A 15,618-nucleotide genomic window follows, 5' to 3' on the forward strand; every position below is an offset into this window, starting at 1 on the left:
ATCTAAGGAAGTATGTGAATTGAACACCTTTATTATGTCCCATGTTGATTTCTTAAGATACAAATATGAACATGAGAGATGTTTTAATAGCATCGACCAGTTGTTAGATAGACTGAAACTTAATAAAATCAAAAAAATCAACAGGGACTGTGCTGCCTATGAAAATGGCTTAGCTTACCCAAAACCATATATGGCACAAGTTGGGACAGCAATGGTTAGTAACGGTACTGGTAACATCTTAAGGAGTGATGCTATTAATGAAGAGAACGACCCTTATATTTCGCATGATACGACACCTACGAGTAAATTGCATGCTGATACTGAACAAAACAAAGTAAGATGGAGCGAGCGACTTCACTCTAATAATAATAAAAATGTTGGTAATAACCAAGGAACAAGCTGTAATGACAACTAGAACTCAAATGTTCCAAAAGGAACTCACCCTGGTGCCATCCCAAAAAATTTAATAACTACAACCAAAAAAACAAGAGGCGCACGAACAACAAATGGAAGAGATAGCTAATAATTTACAGTATAAGGTTGCCATTGTAAAAAATAAGACTGGCGATTTTCATATTTTTAATTATTCATCTATTGAAATTCATTCAAACTTAGTTGAACTGTTGGCTAAAGGAAACACCTTTTTGCCTAGCTGCCACTTTGACATTGTTAAAACAGTGAAAGATTTGAAGTTGTTTGTGAGAAAACTTAATTTAAAATTTTTATTGGATAATTCTGGTGTAACAACTTCTCTGTTTAGAGTGCCGAGTATATACAATCCCCCACTACATCCTACATTACATATGTTCGAAACTATTACCGAACTTGATTTAAGATTTTTTGCAAACAACTACAAAGGGTTAATGTACAATGGTACACATGCAGCAAATGTTACACGTGATGAAGTGTTGGAATTAAACATGTTGAGGTCATTGAATGTGAGAGCTATAAAACCTGACAGGGGGGGTTGTCCATCTTTGATACAACTGATTATGCCACTAGGGTTTATACCCTATTAGATAGCAATGCCTATGAAAAAGCATCAATTAATGAAGTTAACATCGCGTATCAGCGTACTAAAGGATACATAAATGATTTATTTATTGAAGCGATAATCAACGTCAACCAATATAACTATATGACTATGTTATGGCCAAAAATTCCAGTATTATTTGCAACTCCTAAAGTTCACAAAGATTTGTATAATCCACCATTTAGGCTACTGATAGATGGTCGGGGGTCTATTACTTACCCCTGTGCTAAAGTCGTGGATCATATATTAAAGAAGTACTTGGTATCTGAACCACAAGTGCGTAAAGATTCCTGGGAATTTTTACAAAGTATGAACAACCTAGCTTTTGAGGAAGATAACCACTTTCTCACTATTGATGTAAAAGAATTCTACACATCTATCCCTCACTTAGAGGGCACTGAATGGGTAAACGTATTCCTTCGTGAAAAAGGAGCATCAGGTCAGGAAATTTACTTAGTAGACACACTTTTGGACATTGTCCTCACTAACAATTTTTTCTTGTTTCAAAACGAACTCTTTTTACAAAAGCAGGGTGTAGCCATGGGCTCACCCTGCAGAGCTAGTTTTGCAAACACAGTAATGGTGTATTGGGAGAAAAAGTATGTTGTTAACAACACTTCACATATGTCTAACATTAAGTATTACAACTGTTTCCTTGATGACATCTTTATAGTATTTCGGGGTAATTTCGAATTGGCAAAAAACTTAATTGAAAACTTTAATAGGTCAACTTCATTTTTAAAATTTACATTTAACTTCCAACAGACTAGTACTGAATACCCTGAAGTTAGACTTATAAAAGATAGGGTCAACAATAGATACATTTCTAGGATACATAGGAAGGAGACGTATTGTAATGCATTTTTACATTTCTCGAGCTCACATCCTGCACAGCAAAAACGCTCTATAGTAAAAGGCCAATTAATTAGAGCTGCGAGAATGGTATCTTTAAACCAAGACTTTTTGGATGAGTGTAATTTGCTGGGGAATATGTTCCGACAAAGGGGTTACTCATCATCTTTAATAGATAATATATTTAATGAAGTATATACTTTTGCGGTGGTGGTGCTGCGGTAGCGTTGTCGCCTCACAGTTAGACGTTGCCCGTTCGATTCTCAGTCAGAGCGTCTTCTGTGTGGCGACATGCGTGAACGGGCGTTCCTTCGTTGAAGGTTGTGCGTTAGGCCCAGCAAGCCAGCACGTAAAACTCTACTGCCAAACATTAGTGGACCGGAGTTCTGCTGTGGCGACCCCTAACCGGGAAAAGCCGAAAGACACAAACAATATTTAATGAAGTATATATGAAAAGGACAAATGGTATAATTAGCCCGATTTTGTATAGAAATGAGGCTCGAGGAGTACAAATATGCAATACTTTCATTTCAGATAGTTTATTAGGGAACCAAGCGGTTAATGGTACATTAAGTGATACTTTAGGCGATGAAGGTGAGTACTATGTTGCTGCTATATTAGGCAACAATGCATTATTTGAGAAACAAGACCTTACATTGTGTAGCCCCAATACTAGTACTACAACTCAATATGTAGATACACTAGTACCTAGTAAATTAAATAGTGGATTTGAGTTAAGCTTTGTCACTACATTCAGTTGTGATAGTGTGTTAATTAAGACTATCCTACACAAAAATTGAGAGCTTATTAAACGTGATAAATCACTTTTGGATAAACTACATTTTGTTCCTAATATTATTTTTAGGAGAGGAACAAACTTGAAGAGTTTACTGGAACTACATAGACATAAGAGTGTTCATAGGAATATTGGCATGTCTACCTGCGGTTGCTGTAACATGTGTAAGTTTATTAATACAGGTAGAACTTTTATAGTTAATGGTAGGAAGTATCAAATTAAATACAACTTAAACTGTAATTCAAAAATGATAGTTTACATTGCTATGTGTTGCTCATGTCAAGCATACTACATCGGTAAAACGGAGCGACGTCTCCGAGATAGAATCTATGAGCACACTTATGCAATGGGAGCTAGAAAAATGGAAAATGCCCTTGCTAGACATACTGCTATACATGCAGGACATAGTTTCATGTTTAAAGCAATAGACCAGATTCAATATAATATACGAGGTGGTCCGTTGAACCCATTATTGGAAGAATGTGAATTAGGTTGGCAAATAAGGCTTAATGCCTTTACTGAACCAGGACTTAATGACCATTGTAATATTTCATGTCTCCTTAAACTAAAAAGTTTGATAAGATAGCGACTTAATAGTATTCTTATATTTAATATTTTATATATACAACACTAAACTTGTACTTCATATAGCAATAGATTTGATCTTAGACTGTGTATTATATGAATTGTATAATTTTATCTTAATTATCATTTTTGCAAGCTCAGAATTAGTGTAAACATGTTTAATCGCTGTGACTATGTGTTTCATTTTCATGTTTATATAGATATTTTTATATGTTGTGATTTAAATGGTATCTTTAATGGATTTTACTAATAAGTACTTTTTTTATTCTATTGGTTTTACAACTAGTGAATCAATGCACCACGCAGATTGACCATGTGACCCTTTGCATTATTATATAATGATCTCACTTTTTGTGAGAATGTAATCTGAAGAAGTTACCCCATTGGGAGGTGACGAAAAGCGCTTTATTAAACAAGTTAATTTATTTTAGTGTTTGGATTATTCCTGTAGTCTACTTGCTGAGTTTCATTTAGTTTTTGCTGAAGTTTGTTTGACTTATTTTTAATTTGGCAAGGATTAGTCCTACATCTTTGAATTCACGGTATTGTAATCTAGTTGTTCTAAGGTAAGATGATTTTGGAATAATATTGCAACACCTCTGCCCTTTTTCTCTGATTTGTCTCTTCGGATAATGTTGTAACCCAGGGCAATAATCTCATTATTATGATGTTGTGGTTTGAGCCATGTTTCAGTTAACACAGCGATATCTGGTTTGTACAGAGCTAGTAGGGCATGAAGGTCATGAATTTTGTTAAGTATACTTCTTACATTAATGTTTAAGAAGAGGAGAGTTGAGGTAGGTCGTTGGTGTAGGGGATTTAGCTGATTTAAGTTTGGGCTGATTGATGTTTTGGGTCCTGGATTGGGATGTATATCACCACTGCAAGTGAGTTTATGGAGTAGGTGTAGATACAGTTTGGTCAATTTGTGAATTATTTTTGTTTGTCTTTGAGAAGAGAGGGGGTTAGTTTTGATTTTCAGTTTAATGCGTAAGTAAGAAAAGGGTGGGGGGGGTAAGGTCACATGGTGATATAGGGAATTTTTTAGCTTGGTGGTGTTGGCTATGGATTCTGTTTGCCATGGGGATGTGGTGTGGTTATGAAGCTGAGTGTGGTAGGAGGACAGGATGGAAAGCAGGAGTAGGGTGAAGATTATTAATGGGTAGAATGATGTTTTAGTAGTTGGGTTGGATATGTGTAACCCATGTTATCTAGCTTCAGAAAGAATGTGTTACATGCAAGGGTACTATCTATGAATGAGTGAGATTGGTGTTGCAGTAAAGGTGCAGTATTAGGTGTATGTGGGAGTTTGTTGTTAAGAGGGGTAAGAGATTTGAAGTGATAGGTGGATGAGAGTGTAAGACTTGCTAATGGGAGTTGTCTGTAGCTACAAGTTGAAGTGATGTTAGGGACTTAGAAGCTATATAAGCATCAGGTATTGCTGGGTATACAGCTACAGAAAAGTGATGGAGAGTATGACCAGTGCAAGAGCTTTCATTTTATGTGTTATGGAGCTGCAGTGTGGCCAGGAAGTATTGGTCAATAATTGGTATCCTCTAGTTAAGAGAGGGTAGCAGAGATAGTGAGTTAGTAAATATGGGGGGATACTTGCTACTTTATCTGTAATGATGTTCTTGACTTTGGATACGGTGAATGGGAATTATATATTGTCAGTGTATTTGTACTACATTCAGATATGCATATTTACTGCAGTTAAAAATATTAATTATAGGTAATAGTTAATGGTTAGAGGGTGGTGTGTATAGAGAGGTGGTGGAGGAGGTAGGGATTCTATGTTGGAGGCAGAAAGTAGGCTAGAGTGTTTGAGAGGAACAGGAAGGGGAGGAGTGTTTGCGTAGGAGGAAACAGGTAGTTAGGTATAAAGGAAATTATATGGGGGTGGGTGGAAATGGGGGTTGGAGATGAGCGAAGTGATCCTGAGTGTAGCGAGGGTGAATGGAGTGGGGCTGCACCCACAGCAACTGTAAGAAACAATCAATACCTTAACATAAGATAAATTATCAACAGTGAAACAGATGAAACGGGTGGGAGTGGGCTAAGAGGAAGAAGGTTTACAGCTGTTACTCCTGGGGTATGCACTCTAACTGACTGTAACAGATTTTAACAGGGCATAACAGTAGTCACAAAACCTGGCACCTACACTACAAAAGTGGCAGCAACAAGGTTCCTGGAGTTACACCTGAGGCTGCAGTCTATTTTTGGATGATTGCTGGTTAGAGTTTTCTTTGCTTTTAGCTGGAGTGAGAGGATTCCTTGCTCACACAAGTGGGGAGGAGACCCAAAGCCATCAGGTGCTCAGTAGCTACTACACAAGTGGCAACAACAAGGTCTGGAGTTAAACCTGGGGCTGCAGTCTATTTTTGGATGATTGCTGGTTAGAGTTTTCTTTGCTTTTAGCTGGAGTGAGAGGATTCCTTGCTCACACAAGTGTGGGGGGGACCTAAAGCGATCAGATGCTCAGTGGCTACTACACTAGTGGCAACAACAAGGTTCCTGGAGTTAAACCTAGGGCTGCAGTCTATTTTTAAATGATTGCTGGTTAGACGTTTCTTTGCTTTTAGCTGGAGTGACAGGATTCCTTGCTCACACAAGTGAGGGGGGGAGACCCAAAGCGATCAGGTGCTCAGTGGCTTAGAGATGTTACAACTGGAGGGCTTTCAGCTGCAAAAGTAGAGCAAATACCCCACAGACATTTATTAGTCTTTTTACTACACTGCAAATAAAGCTCTCTGTGATAAATATAAAGGCAAATGGTCTGCAATGAAGTACTTGCATGCTCTGCTCTTCAGTTAAAGTGTAGATTGACAGACATAGGTATGTGCTCTCTGTTCAGACAAACACACATTACATCAGTGAATGTGGTAAGAAACAGGTGAAGATGCATGGGTGAATGTCATCTTAATACTAAGTATGTGAAGACAGGTATGGTAATTTTGACCTTGCTGGGGGGGAAAGGGTGCTCATTTTTGAAAACTCTGCCTGGATGTCAGACTTCAGCCTGTGTTGGAATGCCCTGAATTTATAACTGCAACAGTGACTCACACAAAGAACATCAGGATTTTCTGGCATTATCTAGACTGAGTGCATCAGAAACCACTGTTTTGTAACAGATTTGTATTGCATATCTTTAAGGATTTTCTCACGGTGCATTGTAGCAAATGTCATATATATATTGTCAAGGCCTTATAGAAAGTGGTTAGGATAGTGCTCCCAGATATTAAACTTGACCTGGTGTGGGGTGAGGGTGACCGCTATCCCAGGCACAGGGTGTTAGGGAGAGTGCTCCACAGAAATGAGGAGAGACTGCTTTTTTGTTTTTACTCCTCATATCAACATGATGGGAGTATACAGATGAAGTACTGCCTTTAGGAGAGAAGGGAAGAACACCAGATCACAAAAAGACCTTTTTTTCTCAGCTTAAGGTTGAGGGGCACCATTCACCAGATGAGACAGCTATGGCTCTGCTTTTCTGAAACAAGTCACAATTAATATTTGTGAAATGCCTGAATTGCACAATTTCATAAAGACTGCTGTAACCCTGTGAAGCTGGAAACTTACACTCTGGGGTGAACCATAAAAAAATGGTTAATAAATCACTGAAAGGCAACAGATATGCAGTCCATGGAACATGTTACCCTTCAGCACCACAAATAGACTTGGTTGAAATGTGTCTAACAACAGACAGCTTCTGAAAGTATGAAGTTGATGACTAAGGTAGTATTTGATGCTCATAGTGATGGAAATGACAACAGTGGATCACCCCACCTGAGAAAGAGTGTGGAAATTTAAAAGTGTTGAGGTGACGCATAAAAATGGTGACCTCTACACAGCAAGTAAGGCACAAATAAGGGGCTACAAAGCACTATTCATCAGTATAAAGGAACTCATGGGGCAATTTAAACTATCACAGCAAGTTATACATATAAAGGGGAGACTACTGGCTTGAGAACATATCAAGGTGATATAGAAAATATTTTACTGTACTCAAATGGGAATACAGGTTCAACTATCCACAGCAATAGGATGAGAAACAAAAGCCACATGAATCACATGAAGAGGCTAACAGAGGTAGCACCATATTAGTGGTGGGGAATTTTGAAATTGAATGGCAAGGACCATATTCTATCCTGGTAGAGGGTAAAGAAGCCACAATAAGATGGATACTGCCACAGATATTAATACTGATGAACATGCAGTTGCTAGGTAAGGACATTAATTATCTAAGCAGTCCACTTCTTAGGTGCCATTGACCATGGTTCATTCACATTCAGATGGGGCAGGACACAAGGAGGTAGCAGTCTTTGTTTGTATCCCAGTAGAGGTCAAATCTATGCTGCAGCTGTAAAAAAGTATTGAAATTCCTCTAGAAGTGATTACTTCAAGAAATTGATGGCAGTAAGTCTAAATGTGAGACACAGCTGTCAGAATACAATAGACCTCCATTAGAAGGGGGAATTGGAAGGACCACATCAAGGCAGCCACAGCTGCTGGATCTCACCTAACAAGACTCAATGGATGCAACCAAGGAGCAAAGGGCTTACTGAACCCACTGAGCCAATAGGTTAGTAAACAATGAGACAACAGGTTACCAAAGAGAAGTCTAGAGGGAGAGGTGAAGCAGCAGTTGATAGTTCAAGAGGCCTACCTTTGGACACTTTCAGCCATAGCCCATGATTTTCAATTTTCTGGCCATATGGGCATAAAGTACACACCAACAAAATAATTATACATAATTGGTGCTTGACAGACTTCCAAAAGATGTGAAGTGGGTATGCAAAAGATGTAAATGGTGTCAAATTTTTGTCAAGATAGGTAACAAAGCTAGAGTTTCTTTGTTGTCTGTGATCAAGAAAATATTTGAAAGTGTGGCCAAGGATATTGTGGAGCATCTTAGAACCCCAAGCATCTCATGTAAGAGGAATATCATGCTAGAAGTAGACTATGTCACTAGGTACCCTGAAACATGGATGTCTTCTGTTGAGTCTGAAAATGCATCACATTTTAGACATTTTTCGACTGGGTAGGTTTCACTCAAACAAATACTTATAGACTTTAGATTGTTAATTTTATCAAGCCTGTGAGCAGTTTAGAGTAAAGCACTTAAAAATCTCCAACCACCCTCAAGCAAATAGTTTGCAGAGAAATTTAACTCTACCCCTAAGACTATGCTGTGAGCATTTTCAAACCAGTTGCAAACAAGACACTTATCTGTTCCTCTCCTCTTTACATACAATTTGAGGGACTTCATGGTCACATAGTGGGTGGGCCTGTAGACCTAACTCACTATGAATGGCTGTGTGAATGTGATTCCCACAAGTAGTCTGTCATATTGTATGTGGTGCATTTCAGGACTAAGAGAAGGGTCCTACTACACAGGAGTCAGAGTCCAAGAATATATACCTGGACATAAGGTAATGATACTTATTCTTGTTTGACAGAATAAGCTGCAAGAAGCATAAGAGGATCTTTTCATTGTCCACGGTGAAAGAAAGCACTGATAATTATGTGATGACATTACCAAACAGGTGAGAGAGAGAGAGATTGACTTTACCATGTTAACATGGTGAAACCCTGCCATGACTGAGAGATGTGAACACAAGCACATACAGTAGGTTACAGCATGAATTGGATGTGGCTCTGGTTGTAGGCCTCCTCAGCAAGGCTGGGATAGACAGCTCAGTAAATGAAATAATATTGTTACATTAACAATGCCCTACTCATATTCAGGAAACCCTGACAGTACTACAAGAACTTGTCAATATGTTCACTGCAATGCCAGAAAGAACCCAATTAGCACTGCATAATGAAGCTGATGTGTACCAGACACCCATAAAAGATTATGCTTTAGAGCAACTGTGTGAGGCTATGTATCTGACTACCACTGACCTGACTTAAGGTTACTGGCAGATATGCCTGTCACTCATAGGAAGACAGAGCTCAGCACGTTTGCCACATTTGTGTCACCTGAATTAACCAAAATGCTATTTGGGGTGAAGAAGTGAAGAATGCCATAACTACTTCCAAGAGGCTGGTAGATCACAATTTATCAGGAGCTTGACACCCAGGCAATGATGCCACCTTTATTTAGTTCTGGTGGAGACATGTAATATGCCAGAGAAGTACTGTGCAGATCAAGAAATGCAAGGATGATCATAACAGCAAACAAATGGTATTAAGGAATGGCGTAAATAACTTTCTGTGGTCATCAGAAAGACTGGGTCAAATGTCAGCCAGAGTATCCCAAAGTAGAGATAATAGAGGCGTTGCTACCTTGTTAATAACAAGCAGGTGAGGAAATCCTTATGTGACAGTTGGATTTACAAAAAGTTTAACTTCCTTACACTACTATACCCAGTTCTTTTACACCATTTCTCAAAAGAAAAGGCCAGAAGAATTATTTAAGTACAGCCTTTTGAACAGCCTTCCAAAAACTTAAGGGGCCTTGAATGGAGCCCATGCTCCATCCAGTCTTGATTATATCCATGAGATTGTCATGCAGGTAGAAGTTTAGTCACATAGACTGATGGCTGTACTCAGCCAGTTCTCTTTAAATGAAAGGGCTTCCAATAATGTTCCTTAGTCATAGGCTTAATCCAAAAGAAAAAGTATATGCAGCTGTTGAAAAGGAATATTTAGGAATAGTGCAGACAGAAAGTTGTGTTAAGCTGATTTTAAATGCAAATGCTTAATTATTTTTGCATAAAAATGTTTTTATTCTAATTTTTTCAGCAAATAAAATGCACAAAACCTATATAATTACTGAGTGTGAATCAGTTTTCAGTGGGGATGGAGAAAAACTGTTAAAAGGTGAAACTAAATTTGCTCAATGTATGATGGTGGTATACTACTTCAGGTAAAAGGTGAATTAAATTAATGAACCCTCTTCCCAGAGTACAGGAAAGCCAAAACATTTTAAATCCAAAACAAAAGAGCCTGCTTAGACTCCAATAAAGAGAAACCTACTGCAAGTTACTGCCTTAGTTCTCATCTCTACACTGAGGACTGGCATTCTTGAAATTGAGTTCAAGCTGAATAAATTTCTTGGGATTTATGCAGCTACTGTTTGTACTTCTACATCAGAGGAAGTAAGACTTTAATACATCTTTTAGCTAAGTGCAGTGATAGATCTATGTAAGCGGTTAGTTAGAAATCTTTATGCCATATATATCTGTGACAATTTATTTTGTTATTTTGCATTTTCTTTCTCCTGTTTATAGCTGCATGCATATTTTATTTGACCATGAGTGATGCAAAGGATTCTTTTATTCAAATACTAAATGTTTGGCATAATTTCTGTGTTTGTTCACTTAACCACATGTGCACTGAGCTGGTAACATCAACTGCTGGCTCGTGCATTTGAAGAGTTACTGCTTATAAATAAAGGTATGTAAGGTATAGATATATAAATAATTAATGGTTAGCTTATTTTAAGGAGAAAAATTAATTGTGTTCCTAGTGGCTATAGTGATCTATATGGTGACAGTTTTATTGCAAACATAGGGAAGGTTATTCTGGTACTGGTGAGATATTATTAAATTTATTTATTTATTTATTTATTTATTTTTTTTTTTTTTACATTTGTTAACCGGGATGGTCCTACTGGATACATGTCCATTTTCAGCGGAGTCCTAGGGAAAAAAGCTCCAAGTTACATATACATGTTACATATACATATTACATATACTAGGAACATTGCACTTAGGTTATAGGCATTACAAAAATACATAGTCCAATAATTGAGGTTATAAACATACATGCAGATTACAGACATAGTAATACAACCATCCATGAGGCCTGAGGTTTACATTTTAATTTAAGTAATTGGTATTGATAACATATTACCTTGGGTTTAAGATAATTTCTTTACACAAACAATGCATTGAGTAGCTTTTGTCATGGTTATCCCTGGTAAGATGAAGATGGATGGATGGTTAAGGACATTTATTAAAAGCGAGGTGGAGGGATGTGTGGGGTACTAGTCGGGGTTGGTACAGGGACATATCCAGTGTGATTTGAAGTGGCTTTTAAGTTTGTATTTGAATATCCTTGGTGAAGACTCTAGGGTAAGGTCAGCTGGTAGTGAGTTCCAGTTTTTAACGACAGAGTTGGCGAAGAGGGAGATGCCCGCAGCATGGTTGGATTTGATTGTAAGTACTAGGAGTTTGGTGGATGAGCAGACTGTTCGATTGTTGCTGGAGGGGCAGATTATGTTTATTAGGACTGGAGTAATTTCTGGATGGTGGAGCATTTTCTGGGCAACTATGAGCTGGTTGAGCTGTAGGAGGTGGGGTAGTTCCAGCCAGCTCAGGAGATTTAGGTTCAAGCAGTGGTGGGTACGGTAGGGTGTGCCAGTTGAAAATCTGGCAATGTGGTTGTAACATGATGACAATTTATTAAGATTGGTTTTGCTCAGGTGGGAGAAGAGAGAGGAGGCATAAAGAATGGTAGATAGAAGAAGGGAGTGGGCGATTGCAGTTATATCCTGTGGGGTGAGGAATGATTTGATCCTATAGAGACTACCGAATTTTTTATTGATAATTTTTATAGTTTGATTGATGTGAACATCAAACCTAGGGTTGTTGTCGATCGTGACACCCAACAGTTTAGTTTGGGTTGATGGGGAGATGTTGATACCATTATTAGCTGTTATGTTGAACAGTGGCAAGGTGGTCCTATACGTTGGGGTGAAGAGAAGTAACTTAGTTTTCTTGGGATTTAGTATTAGACGTTGGTTTAATAGCCATTTTTCAACCTTGGTGGTTAAGGTTAGCTATATTGCAGCAGGTTTCTAATGGGGCTTTTTGAGGGTATTTCCAGTGCAGGACCCCGCTACAGTTCGCTTACAAAGCCATCCATTAAGAGTTAAATCTATTATATAAAACATTATATGTATATTTATATGCAGACTATTGATGGTTAAATTCTAATTACTGTTGGTAATTGCACTGGAAGGTACTGGATCATTCTGAGATGAATAAAATCCTAAGGAGGTAGTGATTGTAAATGTTATCTGTAGATGTGCAGTGCAGAGCTTATTTTGGTGTGGCAGATTTTAGCAGTGCAGATTTACCATGTGCTCTTAAAGCCAGTCCTTGCCTCCACGCCCCTTGCATCCTCATCCGTACAGATCATGGCACTATGGACCCTAGACAGCACATATTAATCGATGACAGTCAGTTGGATTTATAGATCATTCATTATATAGTATTTGGTGTGGGTTGTGTGGATTTTAAGCCTGCACCTCATGTACATGGCATATTTGTAGATACCGGCAATTTAGATTTATATGCCACACTCCTTCACATGACAGAATGATTAAAAGTAAATGAATGTTTTTAGAAAATTACTAGTTTGTGTATTCCATTTATTGTGGATGATTAATTGCTAATCTGCATATCCCACATAATGTATAGCTAATTCCTGTATGCCATTTATGCCATATGATTTGCTACAACTACAGTTAGGAACATTTTATTTTAATTCTCCTCATATTCTCATCAGAGTTTCATCAAATGAAGTGGACATTATTATTCCTTTCATTACAGCAAAATAATGTCTGAATTGTTTAGTCCAGACTAGTGCTAGATGTATAATAGGATGGAAGTTTATTCTGCTCCACTGATATTTGGTTAATTTATTTTGTCTTTCTTTTATTCTCATTGTCTGCATAACTGTATATATTTAATTAATTTTGTAATGAAAAAAAAAATTATGAATCCCAACCAAGAATATTTTATTCTGTGAAGCAGTTTAACTACTGGTGAGTAAAGCTGTAAACAGGCATTTCAATAGACTATAACTCTGATTCCTAAAATATTTAAGTCTTAATATATGTCTCCATTATTAATATATATGGAGAATGCAATATTTATTGAAACATTTCCTAAGAATAAAATTATAAAAATTATTCTGTCTAAAACAAAGTTATTCTGTCTATATCATTCCATAAATAACATGGGTGAATTAATTTATGCATGTTCTTATTTGCAGCAACCAGCACACCACAGACCAGTACCATGTCAACAACAACCCCAGAAGATACAACCAATCTAGAAACAGGTAAACATTCTTCTCCACAATAGCCACCAGGAGAAGCAATCTTTGTTAATACATCAGTGTAGCTTGTGAAAATAGCATTGAAAGAACTCTTCTATATTTGTTTTTCTAGAAACCAGTACCGTGCCCAGTACCATCATAACAACAACTACAGAAGACACAACCACTCCAGAAACAGGTAAACATTCTTTTCCTCAATAGCCACCTGGAGAAACACTCTTTGTTAATACATCAGTGTAGCTTGTGAAAATAGCATTGAAAGAACTCTTCTATATTTGTTTTTCTAGAAACCAGTACTGTGCCCGGTACCATCATAACAACAACTACAGAAGACACAACCACTCCAGAAACAGGTAAACATTCTTTTCCTCAATAGCCACCTGGAGAAACACTCTTTGTTAATACATCAGTGTAGCTTGTGAAAATAGCATTGAAAGAACTCTTCTATATTTGTTTTCTAGAAACCAGTACCGTGCCCAGTACCATCATAACAACAACTACAGAAGACACAACCACTCCAGAAACAGGTAAACATTCTTTTCCTCAATAGCCACCTGGAGAAACACTCTTTGTTAATACATCAGTGTAGCTTGTGAAAATAGCATTGAAAGAACTCTTCTATATTTGTTTTTCTAGAAACCAGTACCGTGCCCAGTACCATCATAACAACAACTACAGAAGACACAACCACTCCAGAAACAGGTAAACATTCTTTTCCTCAATAGCCACCTGGAGAAACACTCTTTGTTAATACATCAGTGTAGCTTGTGAAAATAGCATTGAAAGAACTCTTCTATATTTGTTTTTCTAGAAACCAGTACCGTGCCCAGTACCATCATAACAACAACTACAGAAGACACAACCACTCCAGAAACAGGTAAACATTCTTTTCCTCAATAGCCACCTGGAGAAACACTCTTTGTTAATACATCAGTGTAGCTTGTGAAAATAGCATTGAAAGAACTCTTCTATATTTGTTTTTCTAGAAACCAGTACCGTGCCCAGTACCATCATAACAACAACTACAGAAGACACAACCACTCCAGAAACAGGTAAACATTCTTTTCCTCAATAGCCACCTGGAGAAACACTCTTTGTTAATACATCAGTGTAGCTTGTGAAAATAGCATTGAAAGAACTCTTCTATATTTGTTTTTCTAGAAACCAGTACCATGCCCAGTACCATCATAACAACAACTACAGAAGACACAACCACTCCAGAAACAGGTAAACATTCTTTTCCTCAATAGCCACCTGGAGAAACACTCTTTGTTAATACATCAGTGTAGCTTGTGAAAATAGCATTGAAAGAACTCTTCTATATTTGTTTTTCTAGAAACCAGTACCGTGCCCAGTACCATCATAACAACAACTACAGAAGACACAACCACTCCAGAAACAGGTAAACATTCTTTTCCTCAATAGCCACCTGGAGAAACACTCTTTGTTAATACATCAGTGTAGCTTGTGAAAATAGCATTGAAAGAACTCTTCTATATTTGTTTTTCTAGAAACCAGTACCGTGCCCAGTACCATCATAACAACAACTACAGAAGACACAACCACTCCAGAAACAGGTAAACATTCTTTTCCTCAATAGCCACCTGGAGAAACACTCTTTGTTAATACATCAGTGTAGCTTGTGAAAATAGCATTGAAAGAACTCTTCTATATTTGTTTTTCTAGAAACCAGTACCGTGCCCAGTACCATCATAACAACAACTACAGAAGACACAACCACTCCAGAAACAGGTAAACATTCTTCTCCTCAATAGCCACCTGGAGAAACACTCTTTGTTAATACATCAGTGTAGCTTGTGAAAATAGCATTGAAAGAACTCTTCTATATTTGTTTTTCTAGAAACCAGTACCGTGCCCAGTACCATCATAACAACAACTGAACAAGACACAAGCATTCCAGAAACAGGTAGAGCTTTTATTTGGAACCTTGTAGTAACTGTATGGCTTGTAAAGCATGTTATCACATTATACTGTGAGAGCATATGTGTAGATCAATGTGTGTGAATGTACCTTTAAGTAGCTAGTCAATGGCTTGAACAAGTTAATAAATACTGAGCACATGAACATCTGACTGCCATTTTGTAGTAAGCTGTTGAGATGTAAGCATGTATGTTTATAGTCTGTTAGCCAGTTTGTTTGTATTTTATGATGCTGTTATCTATCCTGATGTGTATCTATGTATTAAAGCATCTAAATGAAATACCCCTCCTGCTTGTCACCTATTTCAGAGAGGGACGAGTGACACTGTATCAGA

At 37.6% G+C, this 15,618-nt stretch overlaps 1 protein-coding gene and 1 long non-coding RNA gene across 2 annotated transcripts in view; both read left to right on the forward strand.

Annotated features, from left to right (window-relative positions):
* Window positions 1–13,508, forward strand: part of LOC122801402 — a 31,074-nt gene extending 17,566 nt beyond the window's left edge. Inside the window, exon 3 of the long non-coding RNA XR_006364707.1 lies at window positions 13,456–13,508. This is a non-coding gene — a long non-coding RNA (uncharacterized LOC122801402). The remainder of the gene's footprint in view (window positions 1–13,455) is intronic.
* A 1,007-nt stretch (window positions 13,509–14,515) lies between these two features.
* The window catches only part of LOC122801259 (integumentary mucin A.1-like), an 80,090-nt gene continuing 78,987 nt past the window's right edge, over window positions 14,516–15,618 (forward strand). The window contains exons 1-5 of the mRNA XM_044070810.1: window positions 14,516–14,570; window positions 14,680–14,745; window positions 14,855–14,920; window positions 15,030–15,095; window positions 15,205–15,270. Of these exons, the coding sequence (XP_043926745.1) occupies window positions 14,516–14,570; window positions 14,680–14,745; window positions 14,855–14,920; window positions 15,030–15,095; window positions 15,205–15,270 (319 nt within the window). The remainder of the gene's footprint in view (window positions 14,571–14,679; window positions 14,746–14,854; window positions 14,921–15,029; window positions 15,096–15,204; window positions 15,271–15,618) is intronic.

Source organism: Protopterus annectens, chromosome 4.part1 (assembly GCF_019279795.1).
Source record: "Protopterus annectens isolate FY-2018-M chromosome 4.part1, PAN1.0, whole genome shotgun sequence".
In the NCBI taxonomy this organism is placed as follows: Eukaryota; Metazoa; Chordata; order Ceratodontiformes; family Protopteridae; genus Protopterus; species Protopterus annectens.